The sequence below is a fragment of the Labrus bergylta genome, chromosome 3, assembly GCF_963930695.1.
Source record: "Labrus bergylta chromosome 3, fLabBer1.1, whole genome shotgun sequence".
Taxonomy (NCBI): domain Eukaryota; kingdom Metazoa; phylum Chordata; class Actinopteri; order Labriformes; family Labridae; genus Labrus; species Labrus bergylta.
This window is the reverse complement of record NC_089197.1, coordinates 15547778-15575705: the sequence shown is the minus strand read 5'-3', so window position 1 is coordinate 15575705 and position 27928 is coordinate 15547778. Positions and strand designations below refer to the sequence as shown.

The 27928-nt window shown below is 38.9% G+C and overlaps 1 protein-coding gene across 5 annotated transcripts; it reads right to left on the bottom strand.

Annotated features, from left to right (window-relative positions):
* On the bottom strand, positions 1-26204 carry scml2 (Scm polycomb group protein like 2). Of its 5 annotated transcripts, none has more exons than XM_065952816.1 (14): positions 25987-26204; positions 21626-21714; positions 21382-21447; positions 20824-20894; positions 20067-20301; positions 19135-19223; positions 17526-17769; positions 5785-6101; positions 5372-5498; positions 5010-5216; positions 3864-4037; positions 3424-3639; positions 2489-2643; positions 1-2222 (listed from the first exon to the last, which is right to left on the bottom strand). In XM_065952816.1, exons 2-14 carry the CDS (start codon positions 21645-21647, stop codon positions 2097-2099), a joined length of 2049 nt encoding a protein of 682 aa, XP_065808888.1. In that variant the 5' UTR covers positions 21648-21714; positions 25987-26204; the 3' UTR covers positions 1-2096. The 5 variants fall into 5 exon arrangements, with proteins under 5 accessions (XP_065808888.1, XP_020493635.2, XP_020493637.2 ...); XM_020637979.3 differs by having other exon boundaries at positions 5372-5501; positions 25987-26200; XM_020637981.3 differs by having other exon boundaries at positions 2489-2640; positions 5372-5501; positions 25987-26194.
* Positions 26205-27928: the final 1724 nt, after the last annotated feature.

Sequence of the window (27928 nt, the reverse complement as noted above, 5' to 3'; positions counted from 1 at the left end):
TGATGTACAGAAATGTTTAATAGTGTGAATGCATATCAAACATATTAAACAAACATATTTTGTTGAACTTACAGTAAAAAATCGCATATATACATGAGATGCTGCAAGCAATAGATCACAAGGCATTAAAAAATATACATAGTCGGTTATTGTGCAGTCCCTTTATGTTGTATTAATTAACACACAATGCTAATGATGTAAAACATCCTCTAGAAAACAACCCCTACTAAAACCTGAGTTTCACATTAAAGCAAAATCATTTCAAGTATCAACTTGTTAACACTACAGGAGAGCAACAGTGTGATAAACAGCTACATGATTTGGTTTGAAAATTGGTTCTGAAATGTTCAGAAAATTTTGGATTTCTGCCATCAAAAACTGATAAATACTTTTAGACATGTGATTATTTACAAAGACACAACATCTTCCTGTAGGTATAGTTATATGATGGTGCACGCAAAAACACTCACGCCTCATACAAGTTGATACACTTTGTTTAAAAAAGAAAATCTAGTAACTTTTTACAAAGCAGTTTTGTCCATCACGTACTTGCTCAGGAGATCCTCATTGTTCTGTACAGCACTTAAACTAGACAGTTGATGGCATTCATCTTGGTGTATCATGTGTGTCTCTCAAAGAATATTACAATCATGTAGTCATGTCATGATTCAAGCTGAAACCAAAATCTTGAATGTCTTCCAGCACTCAAAAACAGACACAAATAAAGAGTCAGTCCCGGATTTTCTATGTGTGCAGCCTGCCCTGCAGAAACTAATGAAAGGTTTTCTTCCAAAACAAAGTATCCACCATGTAAAGAAAATGTAATTTAATTCAACCAAACCTAACTCGTGAAAAACAGGAGTAATTTGTGTAAAATTCATTTCAGGAAATAATAAGACTTCTCCTGATTTTATTAATGCAACCCTTCCTTCACTTCTTACGCACGTACCTGGAGCATTCTTGAGGTTAAGTACCTGTTTGCACCGTAATCAACGTAATGATTATACAATCAGTGGCTTGCATTAACAAAATCTGACTTTCTCCAACAGACAAAATCATTCAGAAACATTAATGCGTTAATGTTGCATTGTTAGAAACGATACAGTGAGACGTTCACTGAGAATCCAGCCTTAAACTGTAAATGAAAACAAAATAATAGTTTATAATCTGAAGAAATAGAAAACCTTCAGCTGATGTTGGTGTGGAAAAGGCTAAAGAGGTGAACTTCATAAATTTGATAGCTTGATGTGCTACAGTGGTTCATAATAAGGCAAAAAATAAACTTACATTAACAGAAGTCATGCATAAGCTCAGATATCTACTCTGGGTCATGACCCTTATGCAGTATAAAATAAACCTGTTGAAAAGTGTTCAAAATCAGAGCCATTGGGGCACATTTTGAAACAAAAACTAATTTAATTTGATTTCAAATTAAATAACTTCATTTGTTGAATTTAATGTTTTTATGCATTGAGTTTGATTATTAAATTAATCAATTAAGATGAGCTTTTTTAAATCATGCCATACTTCTTCTCTACCTGGCTGTTACTTCATTTCCTGTCCAGTAATAGTAAATGCGATGTAGTAAGAAAATACCACAAATGTATTTCCCTCAAAAACAGAACAACAAAGTAGGTGTTGGGGTTGTGTACTGTGTCCCATGACTGACGCGCAATTGAGGGCTCTCTCTGACCAATCACGTGGGAGCAGCACTTTGATGCTGTGACTTGAAACTTCAGCCAAGGTAATTTAAAAAAATACTAGGTCACAGTTGCTGTCCATATAATATGCCCATTGAAAAGCATAAATGAACAATTCAAAGCAAGTCGAGTCACTCCATGTTTATCATGTAGTGGAAATGAGGCTTATGATATTTTGTGGCTAAAAGTAGTCATATTTCAACAGCTTATTTAAAAAGAAAATACTGAAATCAGTTTTTTTTAAATCCACATCATGTGTATGTTTCTTTTTGTAAAATCCTTGTAGGTTATTAAAATTCACAAAGAAAGGAAGACTTGACCTCAGTGTCCTAGGCGATAGCTTCACCCCTCATTCAGGTGAATTTGCCAGCAATATAAAAAGAGAGCCTTCATCCTCTATTGCTTGGTCTGTTTTAGCTTCTCGATGTGATGACAGAGTTTGAGCGCCGGCCCCAGCTTTAGTCCCATGTACTTCATGATGACATCACTACGCAGCAACATCAGGGCTTTGCCATCAATCTCCTGTAAAGGAAGGAGCATGACGTCAGCATGGGGACATGTTTCAAACAATTGTCTCAGAACTATTCAAACCAAATAACAATGACTTGAGTCAGGAGTAATCTGGTGGAGATTCAAGTCTGCTTTATCCTGAGCATGGACACAAAAAAAACTCTGTGAGAGTTTATTTAACCAGATGACTAGAACACAGTGTGAAAACCAGTCGGTCATGTAGTCAGTTCACCTTCAAACAGGACATAGGAGACATATTATATTAATTAAGTACTCACATGTTTCCTGAACAGGTCGACATGCGGGCCAAGAGTGTGAGGATCAGCCTCCTGGACGAACCGTATGACATCATCGACTGACCAGGAAGAAGCGTCGTTTACTGAACCCTCCTTGTCCTGTTTCACATGGTCTGGACCGGTTGTTGAGCTCGCTGCTGTAAAGATGTCCAGGCAACAGAAAGGACAATCGAAATTAAAATAACACCTTGATCAAATACCATACAATCTGAGTTACAATTAAATGTTAACAAGGCCCATTGTCAACACTAGCTATGCACTGCAATAAAAGCGCTGGTGTATACTTTTTTTTATGTATTCTATATCTCTTAAAGATGTTTGGCATCAGCCTGCCTGTAGCACAATATATATAATATAATAATATCCCACTTGTAGCACATAAGTAACAACCCATCATTCCCGTGTTAGCATAATTATCAAGAGATCTACAGCTTACATTTTTAGCCAGCAGGATTAACAGTAGATTTGATTTTACTGTGACTGAACAAAGAAAACATTGTTTGAAAATCTGCCTACATTATCTTAACAATAGAAGGGTTCAGTTCACATATGAAGAAAACTTTATTAACTCATTTTAAGAGTGGACTAATTACCCCCAATTACTTTTGTCACTTATTAAATCAGCAAACTTCATAGCAGAAGCTAAAATCACAAGTGACTGAGTATGATACTTTCTCATTAAATGCTGATTACAAGACTGTAAAATACAAAGAAACAATCATAATCCCTTTCTGAAGCAGGGACCTACTCCCCATTGGAAGAGCGGTTCAATTCTTTAGCTCACCTCATGAAAACAAGAAGTCTTAAAACTAAACAGAATGAAGTAATTTGTGATTTTCACCTCATTTTAAAAGGAACCGGCCCTGACAATAGGATCATTTTGCCCCAGGTGACTGTCTGTGTGTAGTTAAGCTTACCCTCTACCCGTCTCTGTGCACTCATATTGGTGTGCTCAGTAGGGTTGGAGCTGACGCGTCTTAGGGGTGGCGGTGTGTGTGTTTGTCCAGGGAAATATGGCCGCTCCTTCTTCGCTGCTCTGTAGTCTGATGGGTTGTGAAGGGAGCGGGTGCTGGGAGCTGGATCCTTTGTGGAGTCGTCTTTGGACAGGCCATTCTCAGTGTGGGACACTGGTTCTGTTTTAAGAGTGGTTAAGAGAGATACTGAGGCCACTCCAAAAAGAACTGACAAAGTTTGCTTCCAGTTGAGCACATTACAGAGAGACTTATATGCATAAAATGCATTTCATTGGTTTAATTGTGTTATTTCCTGCAGTAATTTCCATTTGACACTCTCTCCTCTCATTGTTTTGCTTTTTACTCCCTCTTGTTATTGCTACTCCATTTACAAACTTGCCCACCTGACTTTGTCCGGTTGTAGAAGCGCGCGTTGTTGGTGAAGGCGCTGAATGGCTGCGAGCTGAACAAACTGTCGCTCTCTAGATGTTGGCACATGTTCTCCAGAAACCGCAGCACAGAAGACGTGCTGGAGGCCGAGGGCAGCTTCACATAGCGGATACCATGCTCAGACCGTACTGATAGGGGAAAGGGGGGCACACAGCACAAACAACTATTAGTCTATGTGCTGTATATAGACACACATACACAAATACACAAACACACACACACACAAACATACACACACACACACACACACACACACACACACACACACACACACACAGGCTGTGACATTCACAGCTAAAGAAAAGCAGCAGATGGTTTAGGGTTAGCTCCCTCCCTTTATAAGCACAAACCCGCATTTTTCACCCACACTGCTCTGCACCCTCCCACCCAAGCCAAGCCTGCACAAATCCACAAATTAGACCCCCCCCCCCCCCCCATCCCCCCCCTAACCATACTCTTCCCAATCCAGCCACCCAAGGGAGATCCAATCCCAGCATCCCAAACCAGGTTAGACGCACGTCATTTCTGATTACAGACGCAATGCTCGCATCAGCTGCTGCCAAAGGCCCGGTCTTTTATTCCTCCTCTCTTACTGCTCACATACACACTCACACATGCACAGACAGACACTCACACACAAAACACAGAGTGTGTGCTTACACCAATTTCAGCTGACTGATTGTTTACTGGCAACTAAAATTCATTAGAATGTGTCTTGTGCTTTATTTTAAGATGTGACTTGCGAGAGAATTGCTCGAATGTTTGGGAAAACCTTATTCAATTGCTTGACGAGAGAAGAAATGATGGTTACTTCTATGTCTACAGCATATATGAATCTCCTGAAGGCTCTTATTAGTTAAGCCTAGTATAAAGACAGGAAACGGCTAAATAACCCCTAGGTTGCTCTTTTCAAGGAAAATAAAATTCACCTAACTGCACCTCAAAAGCCTGAAGAAATCATTTTTTTGCCAATTAAATTGCCAAAATATGGGTTTGCACTTTCAATTGAACAAAGTCAGCATTATATTGACATCACCTTGTGACTTGCAAGGGTGTCTTCTTCTTTCAAATGAATCAGTTGTTATTCTGTAAACATTTACCTCTGATGACTTCCCCTCCGGTGTGAGACTGGCTCTGTAGGAAGGACAGCAGCACAGAGGGCTGGTACGTACAGTCCACACAGGCCTGAACAGCTTGCTGGAGCACAGCGTTGACTGGTGCTGGACCAAAGTGGTCTGGCAGCTGTTGTACTAGTTTTCTGTCAAGATGCCGACCATAGTCACCGTGTTTGTTCACATAGACACACACTGGAATGACCCGAAGAGAGAGAAGACACCAAAAAAAAACAACATTTTTTGCATTCTTTCTGTTGATGATGAACAATGCTAGAATTTGACAAAACAAAATGTAAGAAATTTAACATAAGGTCTACACATTAAGGAGTCAGACTAATCCAGTTCACCTGTGCAAACTACATTGGAGCCGTTGCTGTGGTTGTTGTCTGAGGAAACAAGAATGGAGCTCAGTCTGGTCTCAGGAGGCGGAGCTGTAACCGATGGCACCCCCAGGGAGTGACCCACCTGAGGCTTCTTCTGGAGTAAAAAAACAAACAATCCCTCTCTTATTAACTCTCTGTAATCTACAAAGGCTGTTAGTTGCTGATTTATTAAAGGTCTTTTTAGCAGATACTGCTTCTAAATCAAAGCTGGTCTCTTCATTTATAAGATTTAAAAAAAACATTCCTGCTTTTCTTTTAAAGCCCCTCTGACCTTGAGTCCTCTTTATCCAAATATTTTCTGCAAACATGCATAAAAAAGAAAATGGCAGGGTCAATGGACTGCAGCATAACAGATTACAGCTCTTGTGACATCTCACCTTGTTCTTGGGTTTAGGCCCTCTCTTCTTGTGTGGTCTGGGGGCCAGTTGAGCCTCAGAGCCGGTCCTGGCAGGGCTCTGTGATGCTCCATTAACTGCTGCTGCCGCCGCAGCTTCGGCCGCTGCCTTCAACAAAGCGATGGTCTGGGATTTGGGACGTCGACCTCGGACACCCTTGCGCACAGGGAGGGGTGGTAAGGGGTTGGGCAGTCTGTACGAGGTCTGCATGGAGGAGGAAGAGTTGAACGAGGAGCGACGAGTGGAGAGGGAGGGTGAGATGGAGGATACAGGAGCGAGGAGTGCACCAGGGAGGGTAACTGGAAATAATGAGATGTGGAAGAGGAAGAGAAAGAAAAAGAAAGGAAAGACAAAGCATATACGTTTATCTTTCTTATAATCCAAACGTTAGGCAGTGTTAGGTGGTTAATAATACAACATTAAAATGTATAATAAGGCATATTTCATTCCATTTCCATCCTTTTTTCCCCGAGGAAAAATAAGATGTAGAGGGGGGAAAGGAATAACTGTGATGTCCTGCAGAGGAGATTTGTTTAGATTTTCCAGAGTCCTCTGAGATTGACAGGTCCTTTGTATTCAGCCCCTCCCTCTACTGAAATCAGAGTCAAAAGTCATGAGTCCCTCGAGACCTGCCTGCTAGACCGTGCCTTTAAACCCATGAAAACTCATGATTATGGTGATAAGATCTTAATTCTTTTCAATACACCAAAGTAAATATTGGATTTCTGAGACCATTGTGAAGTGGGAGTTAAAAAGTATAATAACACATTTCCACTATACCTGTTTTAGAAATCCACATATACTTATAAAATGACACGTTTCATCAAGACTCAGATACAATCAAGTCATGACAAAGATGGGTATTGACTCGGAAAACAATAAGAGCAAGAATAGACAGACAGACAGACAGAATAGAGAAATCAGTTAAATAACAATAAAGTGTACCAAAGCAGAAAAACGCAACACAAGGCACAAAAATAAAAATGATGGCCCATTCAAAATTTTAGATTCAGATCTATGATAAACTATACTGAGATATGATGGGGAAAGTAATAATGAATGTATGTAGTGTAAAGTGTCCGAGCAATGCAAGATATCGTAAAACTTCAATTAATAGCCCGGGCTTGTATTTATTTTTAACTTAAACTGCCATTATTTGGGATGGGCGTCGATTCCAGACAAGCCTTTAATTATTTTCAAACCAAACTCATGAACAGCAAAGATGGGACAATTTTAAGTGTACACCAGAAAGAATAACTGTGTACACAACTGGGATATCGTTTAAAAAAATAAACTTAAAAATCACTTATTTGATCTTGCTTACTAGGACAGCCCGTGTATGGCAGCCTTCTGCACTTCCTTTTTTACCCGAATGTTTCATCTGCAAACTATTTCAACACTAAATGCATAGTGGCCTCTAGTTAAGACCTGCTTCTATTTGTCAAATTGTGCAGCATCACCAGGCTAGTAAAAGGGCCTTAAATTGGAATGAGCTAAAAAATATATATATATATTTTGACTGTCAGTTCCTACCATCAGATCTGACTCCAAACGCAGCGATGGTTGAGAGTATATTGGCAGATGCATTTTGAGCTTAGATTGAATCACTGGTGGTGTGTCAGGTGAGAAAACAACATACTGGTCTGTTCATCAACTTAAATATCTGACATTTTTATGAGGAAAATAAATATAGCTGGAGAAAAATAACCCCCCCCCCCCTCCAGTCTTCATTAGCTCTGAGTGTGAATCTGTGATAGGATCACATAATCATCATTTTCGGAGTGTTAAAGAAAGAGCGCAAAAATGAGTCACAAAGACACAAAGAAAAGGAGGAAAGGGGGACGATGAGCATCTCCTGTTTCAACACAAACGTAATGCCCACTGTGTGTGTGTTGGGGGGGGGGGGGTTCTGAGAGTGCATGTGGAGGCTCTCAGGGGGTTGAGGCTTTCATTAGAGCCTCCTTGACTGAGGGAATATGGAGACACTATGGAAGGTTTACAGTATCCTCTGGGGGTCAGCCGGGGCACCCTGAAAGCTGTTAATTGGGAAAAGAGTGAGAGTGGGCGTAGGATCGAGCCGTGTTTTGTTTCAGAGGGCGAGCGGTCACACAAAGCGTGTTCTCAGAGGAATGATACCAACCTGCGCACACAGTGGCACGTTTATTCCCACAGAGCGAGAAGCTATAAGCCCCACAAAGGCAGTTCATCTTTACTTAATCAGAATCAGCAGGTTTTAATTCAGCATAGGAGAGACAAGTTGGGGGGCTTCTCTGATCTTTGCCTGCTGCAGAAACGAAAGTCTAATCCGTTCATGTTGGGTGACAGCCGCTGCAACAACATGTTGGCTACCTTTTCCCGACTCGTGATTAGTGTCACCTACTGTCAAATATTAGCTTATCCTCACACATGCGTATAAAAAAACTCATCACCTCAGCGTTTTAACAACTTCAGAACTCTGCTTAAATATGCATTTTATTTCACACTCTCTGACAGGACCATCTGTATTCTGTACTCCACATGCTCAAGATCATTATTTTAAGTTATACATTTTGGGCAATTTTTTTTTATCTTTATTGACAGGACAGTTGAAGAGAGAGGAAATATTGGTGGGGGAGAGTTTGGGGATGAACCCTTGGCTGCTGTGATGAGGACCACAGCCTCCGTACATGGCGCGAGTCATAACTGTTAGGCTATTGGCGCCCTGCTCAAGATCATTATTGAAGGAATGTAACGTTTACATTGTGTGAAATATTCAAACCAAAAACTCTGGATATAGTTTTAAAGTCTAGAGCAACATTTTATACATTATTTACTAGGAATAAAATCTGATCGATATTGGAATCTAGGTAAACTTCCATCACTTGTTGGTTAAGTTAAACTTGTTCGCAGCTTTAGAAAGGTTAAAGGGGGAAAGGTGTGTGCATCTCTGTGGACAGAGCAGTATGTGTATCTCTTTGCAGAGCGTGTCCTGTAAATGAGGGAGAAGAATTCTGTAAGGCAAAAAAATCTTCCTGTTAAAAGTCAATAAATCGTATCACTCGTTATAGTTCTTTTCTAAGGAAAGTGAAAGAAAAAGACAATAAAAAAATAACTTGATATAAATGATCAATCTGTTCCTGGAGGTCTGGATTTCATTTAGAGGTTATAGATCTTCAGTTTTTATTTCAGTCTGTTTCATGACCAGCTAAAAACTCCTCACACGAGCTTTGACTTCAACTCTTGTTTAGTTTACATTTTTTGCTGACCATTTGTGAATATGAATTAAGACACTAATGATTACTCTCCCTCAATATTCATTCATTCATTGATTGTTTGAAAATGTATATGGCAATATCATGGAGCCCAATGTAACATTTTCAATGTTCTTGTTGTTGCTAGTCGACATATATTAGATTTAAAAATCATATGAAAGAAGAAATCAGCACATGTTTATATTCAAGATGTAAACATGGACTAAGAAAGCTAGTTACTGATACCTTAGAGTGAATAGATGCTAATTTGAATACAACTCAACAATATTTCATATTATCTTTAACAAGTATCATGATCAACAGTTCAGTTAGACATTTTCGATATGTGCTTTAACTAGAACCAACAAAAAGCTGATATTTTTTCCTTAAAATATGATACAAATGGGTCGCCAGTCGCTTATCAGTTAGTGTGCACGCCCCATTTACAGAAACTTCAGTCCTCCAGAGCGGGTGGCCCGGGTTGGAATCTGACCTGTGGCTCCATTATGCATGACGTTCCCCTATCTCTCTCTCATCCGTTTCTGACTCTATCCACTGTCCTAGCTCTAAAATAAAGGCATAAAAAGCCCCAAAATACATTTTTTTTTAAATGTCAATGATACAAAAAAATGCAAAATATACAAATACTCAGAATCGTTGCAGTAAATTTTCAATTGACTAATCAACTAAGGAATAAAAAAAACGTCTGCTCCTTATGCTCTCTTTTTATCTTTGTTAGTTGCAGCCATTACTTTCCATCGGTTATTGTTGCACACAGTATGCAGATCAACAGTAACCAATGACTGCCAGAAAATGTTAAAAGGGTGCATTCATAAGTCCTTAAACCTGCAGAGTGGGTTTGAAAATAAGTAGAATAATGTTGGTATTTTGAGTAAATATTCTGAAATACCTTAAATCACTCAGGTTCACAAAAGAAACATATTTAACTAATCTGAATCTGAAAAAGTCCAATCTGAGCATGGTGTCCCTGCATGCATACGCAGCAACTAAACAGAGACATATGGTTCTGATCATGGCTATATAATTCTGAGTCGACCCTCTGACCTGTGTGAAGCTCAGCCTGAGGAAACATGTGCATGTGTGAGCATATTAGAATGTGTGGGTGTATGTACACGCATGAGAACGGGGTCGCTAAGAAGTGTGTCTGCTGTCTGGGGGGGGGGGGGGGAGGGCTCCACAAAGTAGCTTCTCATCTAATTACAACACCCCCCCGCCCCCACACACACACATGCCGAGCACTCTCTCAGCAAACAGACCAATCAGCCACACACACACGCACACACATTCACGAACACATGAGCTGCCCTGCTGAGTGAATCTGAAGTAGTTTGAAACTCGTGAACTGTGTGTGTGTGTGTGTGTGTGTGTGTATATGTGTGTGTGTGTGTGTGTGTGTGTGTGTGTGTGTGTGTGTGTGTGTGTGTGTGTGTGTGTGTGTGTGTGTGTGTGTGTGTGTGTGTGTGTGTGCATGAAGCAGAAAGGGGAAGTTAGTAAAATGGCCTTAAGGCAAGTATAAACACAACAATGTGTCGCTGTGCAGGTCTAAAGAATGACATGCCAGCTTTTTTCAAACACAGGAAATGACTTTTTTAATACTTGGACTTATGTGAATGTTTACCTTTCTACTGGACATATAAGTAGTGGTGATACAAAACGAAGTCTGATGCATAAAATCAATGTTCTTCATGTTTGATACCCACCAATCCTTGCCTAAATCTTTTGCAAACTGATTCCCCGAGCTTTAAGCATGATGCAAAACACATGTATCCTCAAATTTAATTACAGCAAACCCGTCTGCCGACTAAGACTTTTGGGCTCTCTGATTTTGAACAGCTTCACGTTTCTAACAGTTACATTGAATGGATGCAAGTCTTTTTAAAAGTCTTCATGCCAAACAAAGAAACAGTGTAGACTGCAGCCTTTAATCATTTACACAGGAGGAGGAGGAGGAGGCTGCTACACACATGTGAGTCCACATGCAACTTTCACCAGAACAGCAGATTTAACTTTTACTTCCCCAAATTTCGTCTTTTATACAGAAACCAACCTGAAGAAAACAGGAGTTTTAAATTGTTAATCTAAGCATGTTAAAATAAATGATTCCTTCCTGAAATGTGTGGGTCAATGACAGAAAAATGTGATTGTGTACAATTTGTTACATTTTCAGGAAGTTTCAGTAAACTCTCACATGAATAAAAAGGAACAAAGATACTTCAACAAGAAATAGAAACATGTTTACAGTGCCTGCAACTTACATCTACACTGCAACTAGTTGTCCTGATAGAAAAAAACCCCACAATCCTATAACACCTTAAACATCTTAAATTAATCTTAAACATGATAATACAAATCATGAGCTTTGCCAGGCGTGTTTTCTGTTGTGTTGGATGAAGAGTGAATAAAGAGTGAAAAGAAACAGCTGGGTAAAGATATCCAACTCACCAGGAAGTCCCAACCAAAAAAGCAGAACTTCACTGCTGCAGAATCGTCTTACTTAGAAGTAGCGGTAGTAGTAGTTCCAGTTGTACAGTCAATGGTACAAGTAGTAGCAGGGTTGATGTGTCTAACAATACAAGTCTCTGAGTACAGTTGCTTCCTGGTTCTTTCTTTGAACTCTTGCTCTTTGCGCTGGTGTTGATTTGTTTCCTGTCTCTGTCGAGGTTTTCCTCTTTCTAACTTTCTCGCAAAAAACTCTCCTCATGTGCATGTCAGTCTCTTTTTTTCTGTGTCTCTATCAGCTGCTCTCTGCATGCCTCTTTTCTCCCGGCTGTAGTCCACAACAAAGCCCACGCTGCTGCTGCTGCTGTTGCTGATTCTGCTGCTGGTTTAAGCCTCAGCAAAGCTTCCCTCCCAATGAATGAGCAGCAGGAGGAGGGGGGGAGAGATTTGCATAGGGGCACGGGAGGGGTAGACAGAGGGAAGGAAGAGTGGGTGGGTGTGGTGTAGAGGTAGCGAGGGGGTGGGGGGGTGGGGGGGGGGGATTCGAGCCCTTTATTCATGTTATCTGTAGGCCATATCGACAGCCTACATCAGTCACCTGCTTCTCAGCGAGACCCTTGGGGGGAGGGGAGAGGGGTTAACGCAGGGGCTGATGGGGGGATGGGGAGAACGATGATTTGGGGGGGAAAAGGTTAAACTGGATCTGAAGGAGTCCTGATTGAAAAAGGGCAAAACTCCTGAACACATAAGTAAGCTTTCCCTCAACACAAATGCTCTCAGGGCCAAAGGGGTATGTGCTGCCCCCTCAGTGTAACCCAAACCCAGTCAGACATTACCCTGATGAGAGACGGCTGGGTCCAGCACAGCCGGGAAACAGTCACAATCATTTCACCCTGACTCATGAACAATGTGGAGCAGAGAAGTCAGTCTGCAGACGTCTTAATCTGCTTCTGAAAGGACCAACGGCGGCTCTACAGATCCCAGAAAGGGAAAACAAATATGTGATATATATACGCAGCACAGTGTTTCTTAATGAGAAATAACACATATAAACAGAATTATAAGGCACTAATCTTGATACTCTGAGTCTTTTCTCATAGTATTTGTTTTGGGGTAAAATCTTTAGGAATTTTGTTGATGATTTTAATATCTATGAGACATTTTGACAAAACGCCTTGCTCATTGACAAGGTTAGGATAATAAAATATATTTTTTGTTAAATAGACAAAAACAAACCGTATTAAATAGACAAAAACAAACCGTATCTGCTAGAATATACACACGCCTTTCTTCATGCATTATTCAGACAACTATTTTCTGCATTCTGACCCAATTTAATACCAACAAAGAAAGACAAAGACGTATCATACAAATGGGGGAAAAAAAACTATTTTGAGTGATGATCAATGCATACTGTTCCGAGAGACAAACAATTAGACAACATATCTTGGCATCTTCAGTAGCTTTTTCAGAATGTGTAACAAGGTCTGAACAAAAGGACTATTTTAATGAAACTATTTTAAACATACCGTAGTCGTAATTACCGAGTGTCTCACTCGTACTCTCACATGTACAGCTAATTATCAGCTCATCAACACCTCCACCAAGCCCATTTTTATTCACTTACTCGCACACTAACATAGCTGTCTGGTTGTTTATGATCTTTGCGCTCTACTTTTTTTAAAATCTTAAAACCAAACTCACTAACAAAAGGGAGAATTTGTTAGAAGTCAAACAGGTACAGACCCGGACTGAAGAAAAGACCTGACCTAAGCTAAGAGCTAGCAGAGGCTCAGACTTCAGACAGATGTTGATGTAAGATTTTTGGACCAAACCTTAGAGCATTTTACTTTAATAAAACATTGCTGACTGAAAAACTGTGTTAATCTGCCGAGCTGTATTCAGTTGAATGTTAGACTTCTGAAATAATTTAACAGTTACAGGTTATTTGACTGGAATAAAATACTACTAGGGCTGATAAATACCAAATAAAAACACAAAGTCTTGAGTCAGGCTCAAGAACATATCAAAACAAGATACTACTCTCAACGTACGCTAAACTCTCTGGCCTGGCACAAGATTGCTAGGATTTTTTTTTTATTATTATTATTCTTTTTTTTTTGTCAGTTTGTGCCACTAACATGATAGGAAACATGGGTCTGACTAAGTCCAGTGTGTCTAGCTCTTTGGCTTAAAATCATCTTGGGCTGACGAAAAAACAGAGGGGGGAAAAAATGAAGTTCCCCCAATGGCCTCTTGAGGATAGTTCAAAAGGTCAATTCCTATGAAGCTCCATGTAAATATACTGCAGAAATAAACAAGTTTAAAGCTCAGTGGTTTGGTTTCAGCTTTGATTTGAACACAAATGGCCATTTTGTTTGTTACTGTCATATTAAGGCTTACAATTATGCAAGATTTAGGGCAAAACAGAGGTGGGTGCCACTACCCATCTGCCTGGGGTCACCTTGGCCTTAAAGAGACAATGAGCCTTACCGCCTCTTGTGTATAAATCCTTTGGTCTAAATATGGTCACATCTGGCTCCAAAACACAATGACAGCCAAAACACTAAACGCAAGGCACCAAAAGTGAAGTCCAAAAACCAGGGCTACATCTCATCCGACAGTCTATTAGCCCATTCACAAATGCACTATACTCCTGAAAATGTAAGACACAGCTGATGTGTGAACTCTGCAGGTAATAGTCTGGAATTGGTGAGTGGGGTGATGACGTTGTTCATGTACGGATCACCTTAGTTACCTGTTGTGTTTCTATCGTGGAACATTTTTGAATATGTTTTCGTGAGAACAAAGAAACAGACATCCTCCTCCTGCCCCTTCCGCTTACAAAACAGAATATTTCGAGATGTATCAAAATATCCAACAGACAATCTCTCTCTGTGAGGTGCATGTGTGAAAGGCAATTCAGGGAAATCTGATGCCCTTTTTCAGGCCACGTTATATTGCGAGTGCACAACAGCGCCTTAACAAAGTTCTGCCTTCATTACGTTTTTTTTTACTTAAACATTGCATCCGCAACAGCGTAATGTTGCTGTCCCATTGTGTGATTTTACATTGTGTTACAGCACCGCGGACGCAGGAGAGGCATTGCGAAAGCGGGAGCTCCACACACACACACACACTGAGGCATGCACACACGCACACACATCTGTGCTGAACATTGACACCGTCTTGCCCACATTTGGCTTTGTTAGTACCCTCGATGTCAAATGAGGGTTGGAACGACTTCGCCCCATAATTCCGCCTCACTGTGTTACACATTGCAGGCAAGGTGTAACATGTGTGCCTTAAACTGGCAATGCATGAGGGGCTTATGGAACTGGTGTCTGGTAAACTTAATCAAAGATATTCTACAATTCTACAATTCACTTAGCAGACTCTTTTATCCAAAGCGACGTACATCAGAGAGTAAGATCAACACAAGCAAGGATCTAGAAAAGAGGAAATAATGTCATTAAGTGCAAACGATCAGCTTTGAATCTGATTGGACACACAGGTGCTGACAGGCATTGCAGAGAATCAAAGCACAACATTGACGGCATTACTTGAGAGAGCTAATCAGTATAGAAACCATCTTAAAATCGTCATTATCAAACAAACCATCGTCATTACTATCATCATCATCGATAATATCGAAACCATCATCATCACTAAGGACGTAGGTATTCATGAAAGAGCTTTAGCTTTTTCTTAAAGGTGCAAAGGGACTCTGCATATCGAATGGAGTTTGGAAGTTCGAGAGTCTAGTTAGCGTCTTAGGACCCTGTTATACATTGATACTGAGATATCACCTTGTAAATGTTCCATGCATCCACAGTTATTCTTCTAAGACATCAACAAAGAATACATTTTTTAACTTTGCAGTCTCGTATGGAAAGCTTATCTTAACATCTTTCTTTGCATCCAAACATAAACACTGGATATAGGCTGTAAACTTGACTGCCTCACAGCCACAGGACAGAAAACATGCTCCGACATGAAACTGCTGTCATCCATCAACAAAGTGAAGGGAAAACAAATACGCACACACACACACACTTCACATTCATCAAGAAGGTTGTTGGTCCTGGTTATTCAAATCCACATGACACACGGTCAGGCACTAACCACAGGGCAGAGAGGAGAAAACTGCTGGATTACAGCCAATGTAAAGTAACACCAACAGGATGACTGATATTTATAAACTTGAGAAACCAAAAATCTCAGAATAAACTGCTGAACTCCAGAGCCATTAGTCAAAGTGATTTTTGATGGATTACAAATGTCTGAATATCTGCCAAAGACACTTAACAGTAAACTGTGAACATTAAGCTTCAGCATTAGTGCAAATCACATGGTGACAATCTCCTGTAAGTGTTGAGTTTACCTACTGTATAATCACTCCCTGATTAATAATTAATAGCTCTGTACTGCTTCACACAGAATATATATCTTCATCCCAGTTTTTCTTTTTACATTTAAACACAGGATTTTTTTTAATTGCCAAATTTCACAATAAATTGTGAAGAGCATTTACTTATTTTAAACAGACTGAACAAATTAAATATAAATCCAACTTCTTTATGAACAAATGTAAACAGTAAAAGTCAGTGCTACATTTATATATTAATATAACCTTAAATGTGATGATCTTTATGCATTTATCCATTTACAGTAAAAAAAAAAAAAAAAGAGAGGCTTAAACTTATTTTAACAATGTACCACCCACTCTGACTTTGTCTTCATACTTTACTAGTCTTCAATAATGACAGCTCGTAATTCATCTTTCTAAAAATATAATCTTTGAAATCTTTGACTGATTTTCCTTCTGTAAGATTTCAACTTCAAACATATCCAACATTTTTTAAATTCACATTGCTTTCTGTGTATTTCATAATCTTTGTTTTGCAGATTTATCATTTCGTACCATTTATTAGTCCCCTGTTCTTTTTATCATGCTACCGATGTCTGCTCAAATAAGATTCACTTTTATTTAATGGTCCATGGTTTAAGATCAAGACATTTAGATGTTTAAAAGCTGATTGTTCTGAGATTCATTTTATAAAAAAGTGACATTGTTCTGGTGTTCTGCTCAGTCAGTTTTTCTTCAGTGTGATAGTCACATCACACTGAATAAAAATGTTTCCGGTTTGATATCAACGTGAGATTTTATATAACAGCTTTTTTAAAAGCCCTTTTCATCACTTCCTCTTCATCACTTCCTGTCTGATAAGAAGCTGCATCTTTATTAATGAAAAACTATTCAGGTGACTGATATGATTTAAAACCTTTTACTAAAAAGGTGCTGCTCAGATAATGTACTGCATGGTTTTACTTCTTCCCTCGATGATACAGTAGGTGACGTCAATCCATCACAATCAAAACAGATTCTTCACATAACTTCACCAAATGTAGAGAGCTCTCTTTAGCGAGACCAGGTAGCATCTCAGAAAGGACTTCCTTTATTTATTCACTAGTATCCTGTACATGTCCTCTTTGGTCTCACAGACGAGCTGAAATGGTTTTGCTAAATTTGGACAGAACAGGCCTTCAGAAATGCACTATGCTACCTTTAGTGTTGCTTGTTCTTTACTTCAGTGCTAATGCATAATGCATTACGTCCATCCTTTATGTAATATATATATATATATATATATATATATATATTACATAAAAAATACTCTAGATAAATATATAGTAAATACACAGTATTTTAAGTCAACCCCACATTAATGCAGGAGATGCCACAACACAGCTAAGGTAGAGGATACATCAGAGTTTGGGATCTGCTGCCCTCTAGTGGTGAATAATGAGAACGTTATTCAGAGATCTGAGAGAACCGTAAACAGCACTTTAATGTTGAACAATGAAGTTACAGCTCTAATATATATTAAATGCGTCCTCTTTGTGATTAAAATGTATGCGCAATGTTGATGCTAAATATAATTCAATGATAGGATAAGGTGTCAGTGAGAATTCTTCAGCTGAAATCCACACCGTGCAGGAAAAGAAAGAAATACTAAAAGCATCACTTACAGAAGTTTCCGGGCGGCTGTAAGCTGTGTTTTGACAGAGCACACCAGCCCACGGGGAAGATGTCTCTTGAGTCGAAGGGGCACCAGTAGTCGAAGGCGCCTCGCCAGCCGTCAAACATTACGAAAATCTCCTGACCTCTGACCTCTCCCACTGTGGCTGGACAAATCAGATAGGGGTTCTTCCTGTCCACCGCCTCCAGCTTCATTCCAGGCTGGAAGTAGTTTTTAACAGGACTGGCTGGTTCCTGAACATACACACACAAACACATAAACAGGTCATTCAGATTATAGATTACCAGCAGTTCAACAAAGTTAAACAGGTACCAGTATCATGCAAATGATCAGAATCAGACACACTTTATTTCATCCAGGGGAACATCTGGGCACTCCAGTGTCTCTTACAGAGAACATGAATATGAAGAAATAAGAGTCAATTAAGAAATATATCCGTTTAAGTTATTGTATTGGGCAGTTTAATTGTTGCACATGCAACTTTCCAGTTAGATGAACAATAGAAATGAATAATAAATGAAGAGGACAAATAAAGAGTGTCCAAGGCTAGACAGTGTGTCCAACCCTCAGAGGGGGAAGTTGAAGGTTTGGTGGCCACATGCAGAAATGACTTTCTGTGATGTTCAGTGGGGCATCGTGGGGGAATGAGTCTTGCGCTGAATGTGCTCCTGTGTTTAAGCAGCTCGTCGTGGAGTAGGAGGGTGACATTGTCCAAGTAGAGGTGTAACTTGGAGTGAATCCTCCTTCCCTGACACCACCGTCAGATAGTCTGCCTCAACCCCCACCGCACACAACATCCACAACATCAGTGGCTTTGCAGATCAGTTTGTTGAGTTTGTTGGGGATCCCTACTCTCAGTCTGCTGCCCTGGCATACAACAGCAAACAGGTCAGTAATGGTCCTGACATACACATAGAACACCCTCAGCATCGTCCTGCAGATATTAAAGAACCTCAGCCTCTGAGGGGAGTAGAGGCGGCTCAGGCCCTTCTTGTACAAGACGTCAGTATACTTGGCCCAGTACAGTTTAACACTCCTAAGAACGTATAGTCCTCCACAATGAAAAAGAAAGGGCACTTATTAAGAAAAGGAAGAAATCTAGTAGAACTGATAACTAAACACAATCTTAATTATTTTTTTATTTTTGAGACAGACTGTTTTATATGAAGAGCTGCTTTGATAAATTCTCTAACTTTTTATTAGCACAAGGTTGTCTGTTGCAGAATGCAAATGACACATTTCTCCCCCTTGTGTCTAAACTGATTACTGCAGTTATAACAGTGAGGGAAAAACAACTAAATAACAGTATTTCATAATTTTTAATCAAAACGTAAGTTGTATTTATAATATTTAGAGACTAAAAGACAATTATTATTTTCTAATACAAACTGTGTTCACTGCTTTTATAAAGTCAGCCCCCATGTACCACATGTCCTTTCACGCTCCAGTTGAAACAAGGAGAACTGATTACTTTAAGTCATATTTTTTAGGCATCACACCAACTAACTCTGACAGTTGTTTTATCTGCAAAAAAAAAAAAGGAAAATAGTAATGTCCGTGTTTGTCTTCAGCAGCTTCTTCCCGTTGTCATTTATTACCTTTTTAAAAGCAGAGGCGGGGGCCATCTCTGCTCCACTCAGAGTGCGCAGGAGGAACATGGGCCACGAGGAGGCGTTCATCCTGAAACCTGAACACATAACAACACAACACAACACAACACGGGTCAAAATACAACACAATGCATGACAACTTTATGGGGGTTATAGGCACTATTAAGTTTGGTGGTCAAACTCTTTTCACTACTTTTTTTCGCATGTTAATGGTGTAACTCAACAAGCAGAACCGTCTCATGTCAAAGCATAAACATGAGAGATTATTTTTTCCATTAGTTTTAAACTTACAAGTTCTTTGGTTTGGTTTGATATTTTTGGGGTATTCTTCTAAAGAAGTATATTATATATATTATATTTATTACTTTAAAATGGTGAAACAGCTGTCAGTGCTACAGCAGACTTTTAATTGTTGAGATTTAATCAGAGATTAAAATGGTTTCTTTAATCAAAACAGAAACAGAAAATATCTGTCTTTTGACATTGACTGTACATATATATTTTTTAAATACAGGCCTATTGTGGTTCACTGGAAGCAATCTATAAAATCATTTTTGGAATTGGAGAGTTTAATTTCAAAGAGTAAAAGTTTCATGTTCAGGGTAATAAATATTTTTATGCTTTTCCTAAAGTGTTACTTTGTTTGATTATACAATAAATGTTTTATGAGGCATTCATGGGTTTCCCTATAAAACAGAAATGATATGTGTCTTAACAGGATGTTAAGTGGATTTATTGCACTTAAATCAACTTGACTGTCTTGTCTCCTAGTGGACGTGTCCATGGAAGGCAGAGAAAGCTCTTAAACAAAACTGATTAAGACTGCTCTGTACATCTACAGTTACAGGAAGGTTTCTCTCTTGCCATGTGTGATGCTGTGCAAAGACAGACCAGGTAAGTTTGGTCCTCCTCACACTCACCAAGCGGTGGCTGCAGCATGTCTCCGTTCCTCTCACAGGTTCCTATTGGTTGGATTTCTAACGAGTCGATCAGCCTCCAGAAGTCGTTGGTGTTGTCGCTGCCGTCCAGTCGCAGGCGTAGACGCGTACCCATCATGCCCATCACGGTTGCGATGCACACAGAGTGAGAGTTTCGAGGGTCCCGAGCTTCAAGTTTCATTCCGGCTTTGAAGTCGTTGGAGGGGGGGACTCTGGACTGCATAGGGACAAAAAGGGACGTTCACTTACCCCATGATGTGTACCCCATGATACACGATATACCCATAAACTTCTAACAAACCAGCATGGTTAAATATTAAATATTGTATTGTTAAATTGTCATGAGAGGTTCAGGTTATGACAGTTTGAACAGAACACCGGACTCAGATCGGATAATTATCTGGTTCTCTGTCTAAAAGGGCTTTTTAAATCTTAAGAGTTAGAGTACTGTACACACTGGGAATTTAGTTTCATTGTTTTGTTATGTCTAATCAAACCTAATGAAGAAACCAAAACTACAGGTGGATTGGTGCGTTTCTCCTCAGATTTAGCCTTTCACGTCTGTCGGGCCACTTTGTTACTATTGACGGAGTAAAAAACAAGAAAAATAGATCACATTGCCTTTTTGGCAAGAAACTTCACAGACATGTTTTGGGGAGCTCTGAGACTTATTTAAACATAATATGTGACCTTTAAGGGAAATGAGAGAGTCTATAAAGGAGTCATGATGATCAGTTACCTGTTTGAAGCATGCAGGCGATGCTGCGATGGAGGACGTTTCTCTCAAATAGTCCTCCCAACTGAACGGTTCTAGCAACAACAAAAAACAGAAAGAAACTACTGACTTCTGAATCACTGTCATAGGACGGTTAGTGAAAAAAAACACAATAAAAGAGAAACCCTGAACTTACTTTCACTGCTGAAGTGAATGAAAGTTTATTCACCACATAGAAAATAACTTTCCTGCAGATTCAAGGCATTGTGTTCTGGTTAAACCCTGCTGTGATCAGCTCTGCTCATGATGTTTGGGTTTTTTCATTTGATATTTTATTGGATTGTTTATTACTTATTTATTGTAAGTAAATAATACAATTAAAACATATATATATATATATATATATATATATATATATATATATATCTACATTTGGATGCAAAAATTAATAAAGGACAAAAGAGAATGCCAATTCAATATGATTCTGATCATAGCTGAATAAGAAAAGCTATTGACTGAAAGATTTAGATACAGCAAATAACAAAAGGATCAACAATGAAGACAGAGATCAGAGCTGCCAACCGTTGGCTTTGTCGAGGGCAGAGCCTGCTGTGATGCTGCTCGGTCTCTCCTTCTCCTCTTTTTGATCTGAAATCAAAAGATGATTGAACGGCTCATCAGGATCTAGTAGCTACTGACACACACACTGTAATTACTGTGTGAACGGCCGCATAAAAACAAGCTATTACAACCGCTCTAAGGTAGCTCTTTTGTCATCAAATTGAGACAGAGCAGCACCCAGGGAAACCGTGTTGTGAAGGTGTACCTCTGTGTGGTGTACGACCCATGATGACAAGAGTTCAACTTGCTGCTGCAGAAGAGGTGAAGTCAGGAAGGATTTTATCTGCACAGACACTGGAGAGGAGACACAAACCATACAAGAAATTTAAAAAGAAAAATCCACAAGGAATTAAAAAAACTACATGTTGGGATTCTTTTTTTGATCAAAATAATCACAACAAATCCAAGATTACAAACTTATACACACAACCACGAACACTAAGAAAAGGGATAACATCATTCCTGCTCTTTAAACTGACTTCCAGTGAGTGAGATAATTGATTTTAAAACACTTAACTGTTTGTAAAGCACTAAGTGGTTTCAGGTAATTATTAATGATGCAGACCTCTCAGAGAGAGTAGGATACGTCCACTGAATGATGCCAGAGTCAGAGCTGAAGAAGCAGAGCAGGATTTTCTGGCACAACGTGAAGTGAACAACTTCCAAGGTGCATGAAGAGTGAAAGGCTTGGAAGAGGTCAAAAAGCTCCAGCAACACTCATAGTATGAAGATCAACTTTATTAACAAATTAGATCGACATGTTTCGTCTTGTGGCCTTCATCAGAAACGCAGCCTTCATCAAGGTCTTGAGGCCCTAATGGAGGCCACAAGCCGAAACCTGTCGATCTAACAGGTTAATAAAGTTGATCTTCATACTATAAGAGTCAGAGCTAAAGACAGAGAAGAAGCACTTGATTTTTTAAGCTCCACATGTGATGAATCAAACTTAAAGAAGACTGGAGGTCTGCTCAAAATATCCATTCTTTTAAATGAAGGCTTAAAAAAAAATCTTTTTCACACTGAATCATCTTAGAGCAAGAAGTGGGAATACTTGTTGTCATATCGCACCCCGCTGTGCGGCTGGGATAATCTTAAATTTGTGTTAATATGTATTTACTTCTTTCTAAACTCTAGTTAATAAATTGTTGTATATGTTGCCTTGTGTTTCTTTTATATCTTTTTTTTGATGCAGTTTCTGTCTTATGAAAAGCACTCTATATTTGCTATAGAAAGTTGCCATTACACTTGTCCTGCTATACAAGTTATTTCTTCATGAAGTGAAATATTTTTGTTGCAAAGATAAAGTCTGAAAATTATCCTCAATGTTTTAGTCCTTTTCCGGTACATTTGTTACTAACTACAGTGTGTTTTTTTTGTAAGTGGAGCTGTTTATTTATGGAAAGTAAAGAGCGTCTGCCTGCGGTATGACCATATGGCTCACACACAGCGCTGCAGAGTGGGTAGGAAGGTCTGATGTCGTAAAAGGATCTCAAATGTGATTATTTAGTTTTATTCATGAGATTTGTTCTGTGAAATGTCCAAATGCTACAGAATGAATCGGTTTTTTTGGGTACACACTATAATCCTCTGATATGTTATCTGTACTAGCATTCTCAAGAAACAAAATACCATGTGCCATTTGGTGCCATGTGAATAAGATCCAAGTTTAAAAACCTCTACCTCTATTAATCCTTCTTAAATGAATACAATTCAGAATAAATAAAAGTTATCAATTTTGCCACACTATAAACATTTTCTCCTGAGTCACTCTAACATATAAATACAATAAAACTGTTACCAAACTGTTCATGCTGAAGGACCAGGCATCCAGGGTTACAAAAACTCTGTGCATCATCCTGTCATCATTCTGCAAAATCTGATCAGAGGGCCGGCTCGAAACCAAGAGGTCAATGAATCCAAGATTTTTCTTTTTATCCAAAAATGTAAAGGTTAACATGTCTCTGGAAGCCAGACAACGTCTTCCTCCCTTGTGTTGAAAGATTTTACCATCTGCACTGTATTGTGGCTGCCCCCACACACACTTCCCCCCAACCCCTCTGTATCTGCAGCGAATCCCATTGAGTCCGAAGAAGCCATAAAGATTCCAAGCTGCCATAAAAAGCCATTACGACGTGTGGATGTGGGACGTCTGCTGGCCGACATGAAAAGGATTCCAGCTCTGCTCCTCGCTCTGATCCAGACTGCTTCAGTGTTTGCTCTGCTCTGTCTGCCCCACTCAAGAGGGTCAGACAAAAACCCAGTCAGACCAGGAAACACTTACTTTTAACAACCCCCCTTTCCACTTATGTGGGATTAGACTAATGTTCACCAACCAGAACAGACCAGAGTTCAGAAAAATGACCTGAGACCTGCTCTTAGGTTGTAACTTCTTACCTGACAGGAGGAGTTTTTTTAAACTCGTGGAACAAATAGTTTTTAAATTTTACTCAAAGACTTTTATTATATTGATGCAACATTTGAACACAGTGATTTAATTGATATATTTGGACTTCCCTTTTTGATTTTTGCCACTTGTAATATTATTATTATTATTATTATTATATTACGTTAGTGAACAGAGTCTAATTATAATTAGAACATAAAGTTACATAAAAGATTTAATGAAACAGAGGCTCGTTATTGTAACGTATTTTAAATGAATATGAGTAAAATAACAAATGCTTAAATCGATTACCAGGTCAATAATGAATCAATGACTTTGACCACATGGACTTGTTTTGGTTCATTCATCTCATTTTGTGTGAAGCACTCAACACTTGAAGCTGAATTTCCTGTATAACAAGTGCAATGCAAAAACAATATCACAGGTGTAATTTGCCATTATAATGATGAATGTCAGGTTTTTTTTGTTAACTGCTGTCACATGTTTCCAGAGCAGAGGCTTGTTGGCTAAAACCAACATTTACAAGTAAATATAATGTCAGAAAAGCAGATCATCTCAAACATTCAGAATGCAAAGCTGAAACTGGACTGGATCAATGACTTCAAGGACGACCGGTTTAAAATGAGCTATTTATTCATTTCTGTTTTATCAATGACAAATTGATATTTTTTAAAGGTTTCTTCTTTCAATTATGTTTTTTGCAATGAAATATAGATGTTTTTCATTTCCACGCAGAAAAGCATTCATAAGACGATGTAATAGTTTCCTGTAATAGTTTTGTACATGCATCCCTTAATTTCAGAGAGGGGGCTTTGCCTGAGCGTCTGCTGCAATAAACAAAGTGGAAATTTAAGATGTTGGTGTGCTGTCCTGAAACACTTTAGATATGTTATATTTATCATCAGGGCTCAAATTAAATATATAAAAAAAACTGAATTCAAGTTCAGAATGCTTATTTTAAAACGTATCAGTTCAAATACTGAATATATTCAGTTTGAAAGCAGCAAATCAGTAGTCAAATGAATAATAAGGTAATAGCCTATAGAAAACAGCAGTCAGTTGCAACAACACACCAGCCCTCGCCCTTAAATACTGATAATAACTCCAAAGCTTTGTTGAAAATGACAAAAGCCTCCCACTGATAAAAATCATAATAACATAAAGAAAAAAAGACCCTCTAATTTTAAAAGCTGGACACTTTTGTGACGGATATCTGATAAATAACTGAATTGATGGTTCAAATAATCCAGATTTTTCTTCTGTCTTTTCACCTCTGATCAATCTTCTATACTTTCAGTAAATTGAAATCAGGAAGAAAAGGAGAGGTTTTTTTTGGTGTTTTCCCTGCATGTTGCACCTTTCTTTTGGACTAGAAGAGAAACATGCCTTCTTTTTTACTTAAGTAATAAAGACCAACCCTTTAATCCAGATTGAAGACCCTCCTCACAGCCTGGTGTTTTCTCAGTTTGGATTGAGGACAGTGAAGGATCACATTACTGCTGGAGGCTGCAGGGTGTGAGCCGCTGCAGGGCGTCACCTCCAGGGTGGTCACTGACAGGTTACATATCCAAACCACAACTTTTATTGAGAGCATTTGTCATCTAGACCTATTTAGTTTTCTTGACACCTAACGCTCAAGTGAAGTTGCATCATGCATCTGTAAAATAAGGTTGCATGTGTAGTTCATAAAATTAATAAATATTCTTTCATTTGCAGGTTTAATGTTCGGATGTTTCATGTCTGAATGAGCGAGGATCGACATTTAATTTGCAGAAAAGTCTGTGACGCATTTTCATTTGCTTTATGGTCACATTTAGTGGGCGGGACGGTGATCATTACACAGGCTACACATTGCTAACCTTTATGTTTTCTCAAACGGGTGTGATACTACAAGGCTTCACGAGCCAAACGTGTATTTAGTTGCATGTATTTCCAGCAGGAAGCCAGTAAACAGAAAGCGAAGGGAAATCTGCACAGTTCAATGTCGCTACACTGTACCAACGAGCTTTCCGCCTGCACAGCATAACAGTAAACACACTGCTGTCTGCCACTGCGGGGACAAGCAGCAGGAGAACAACTGCACGCTTTCATCACAAACCAGGAAACAAACAAGAGAGAGAAGCCATTCATGAGAGAAAGAATGAGACATGAGCCGTACCCACCGTCTGAGTAGCGTATTTTGAGGGGAGATTCCACTTTCTAACAGATGCAAGCCGCCATATTCGCTGCAGCTTCGCGCATGTCCACCACGCAGTGCTGTAATTCACATTTTTCCACTGGTAGTTAGAGAAAAAAAAAAAAGAGACAAGACAGAGGAGGGAAATAATGAATAAGTCGTGTCATTAAGAAAGATAACGTTACATATTAGGCTTGAATAATAAACTGCACGTGGAGAGGGAACGAAATTTCAAAGTGTTGTAGTTTACGGTGTCCCTGCAGCAGAAAGGTGATGGAAACGAGAGCGGAGAAATAACTGCAGGTACACAGTCTATGGTACAGCCTTATGGATGGGGCACGTTATGTGCGTGGCTGCTAATGAAGAGAAATATGGAAACAGTTTATAAAACTCACGAGCTTAATTGATTGTTTTAATAAAACTATTCACGAGCCAACTTAAGAAAAAATAGGCTACACTTTTGGAGATAAATATCGATTGAAGATTAACATTGGAAGAAGTAGCCTACCAAAAACATATTTTATGTTTATATTAATAGGCCTGAAAGAAGTGTTTTGCATTCAGACTTTTTTCTGAATCAAAGTATAGAAATAGAGTCAGAGAATTATACCGATATAAAAGTAAGATGCAGAATGGTCCCTCTTAGGTAAATCACTTTGACACTACAGGTCCTAATACATTTAACTTAACCTATATGTAACTTTTTTCTGGATTTTAACTACTGAATAATTTGATGCAGGCAAGGTGTCATAACTTACTATATGTGCCATACCAGGAAATTAAGCAGTTGTAAATGTGTGCTGTATGTTTTGCTTATTCATTCATTTTATGTTCTGAGTTAATCAACTCATAATTTCTTTATTCAAAACACTTACAAAATAAATAAATAAATAGGCTAAATAATCTATCACCAGAGTGTAATGTAGAGGAGAAAGTGGGGCAGTGTGGGCTTTTAACACGTAGGGTAGTAAATAAAGCAGAATGTCAGAAATAATCAAGTTAAGTTTCTCTGTTCAAACAGATAAGAAGTGAAAGGGATGAAATACAACTTTTGAAAAGATCCCATATGAAGCTTAAAATTAAGAAACCCACAGGTTACAAACACTATTCAAACTGCCACATGTAAATCCCCACATAGCCTCCAAAAATTACTTCAAAATGTGGTATGACATGTCAGGTGAACCTTTCTTTGGTCAATGAGTGTGACTAAATGTTAAATATAAAATAGGCTCTAACAAAATCAAATGTCACTCCAAACCTGAGAGTCATACCTCACATGAGTGATTATTAAGGCTTCACTGTGCCATTATATTTGCAACTTGTGATAATGACTTGTGATATGACTTATAGCCTAATCATATTTTTAATGTAGGCTTGTAATTATAAGATAAAGTGACGTCGGTGATGCTGCTGACCTGCTGATTTGATTGGTGGGTCAGATGTTGCTGTGAGTCTGAATAAATGTGTTGGACATCCAAAAACACAGACTTTTGTAGTTTCTAGCTATTGTTTCTAGTAAGGAGTTCCAACAAGTGTCGTATCATTCGGTGAAATAGCCTACAGCAAGTTCATGCTAATTATTATTCTTGTTTAAGGACCACATTACTTCTGAGTTTGTTGTCAATCAGAGATTCTGGTTCTGAGGACGCGAACACAGTGGAGATTTTACATTGACACACATTGAGGATAATGACAATAGAGAAGAAGAGCACTGTCTGAAGGAGCTGCATTTATACTGTAAGTTAAGTCATGAAGTGAAAGAAACCTGCAAGCAGCTACTAGTGCTACCTCCAGAGCAGCAGTCATGAATCTTCTTTTACATTAAGTCCAGCACTATGTCGACTGTCCTGAGGCTCATAAGTGAATTTTGTTGCTTTCTTTAATTTGATCGTGAATATTTGGAGTTGGTGTTAAATACTTGTGTGCAC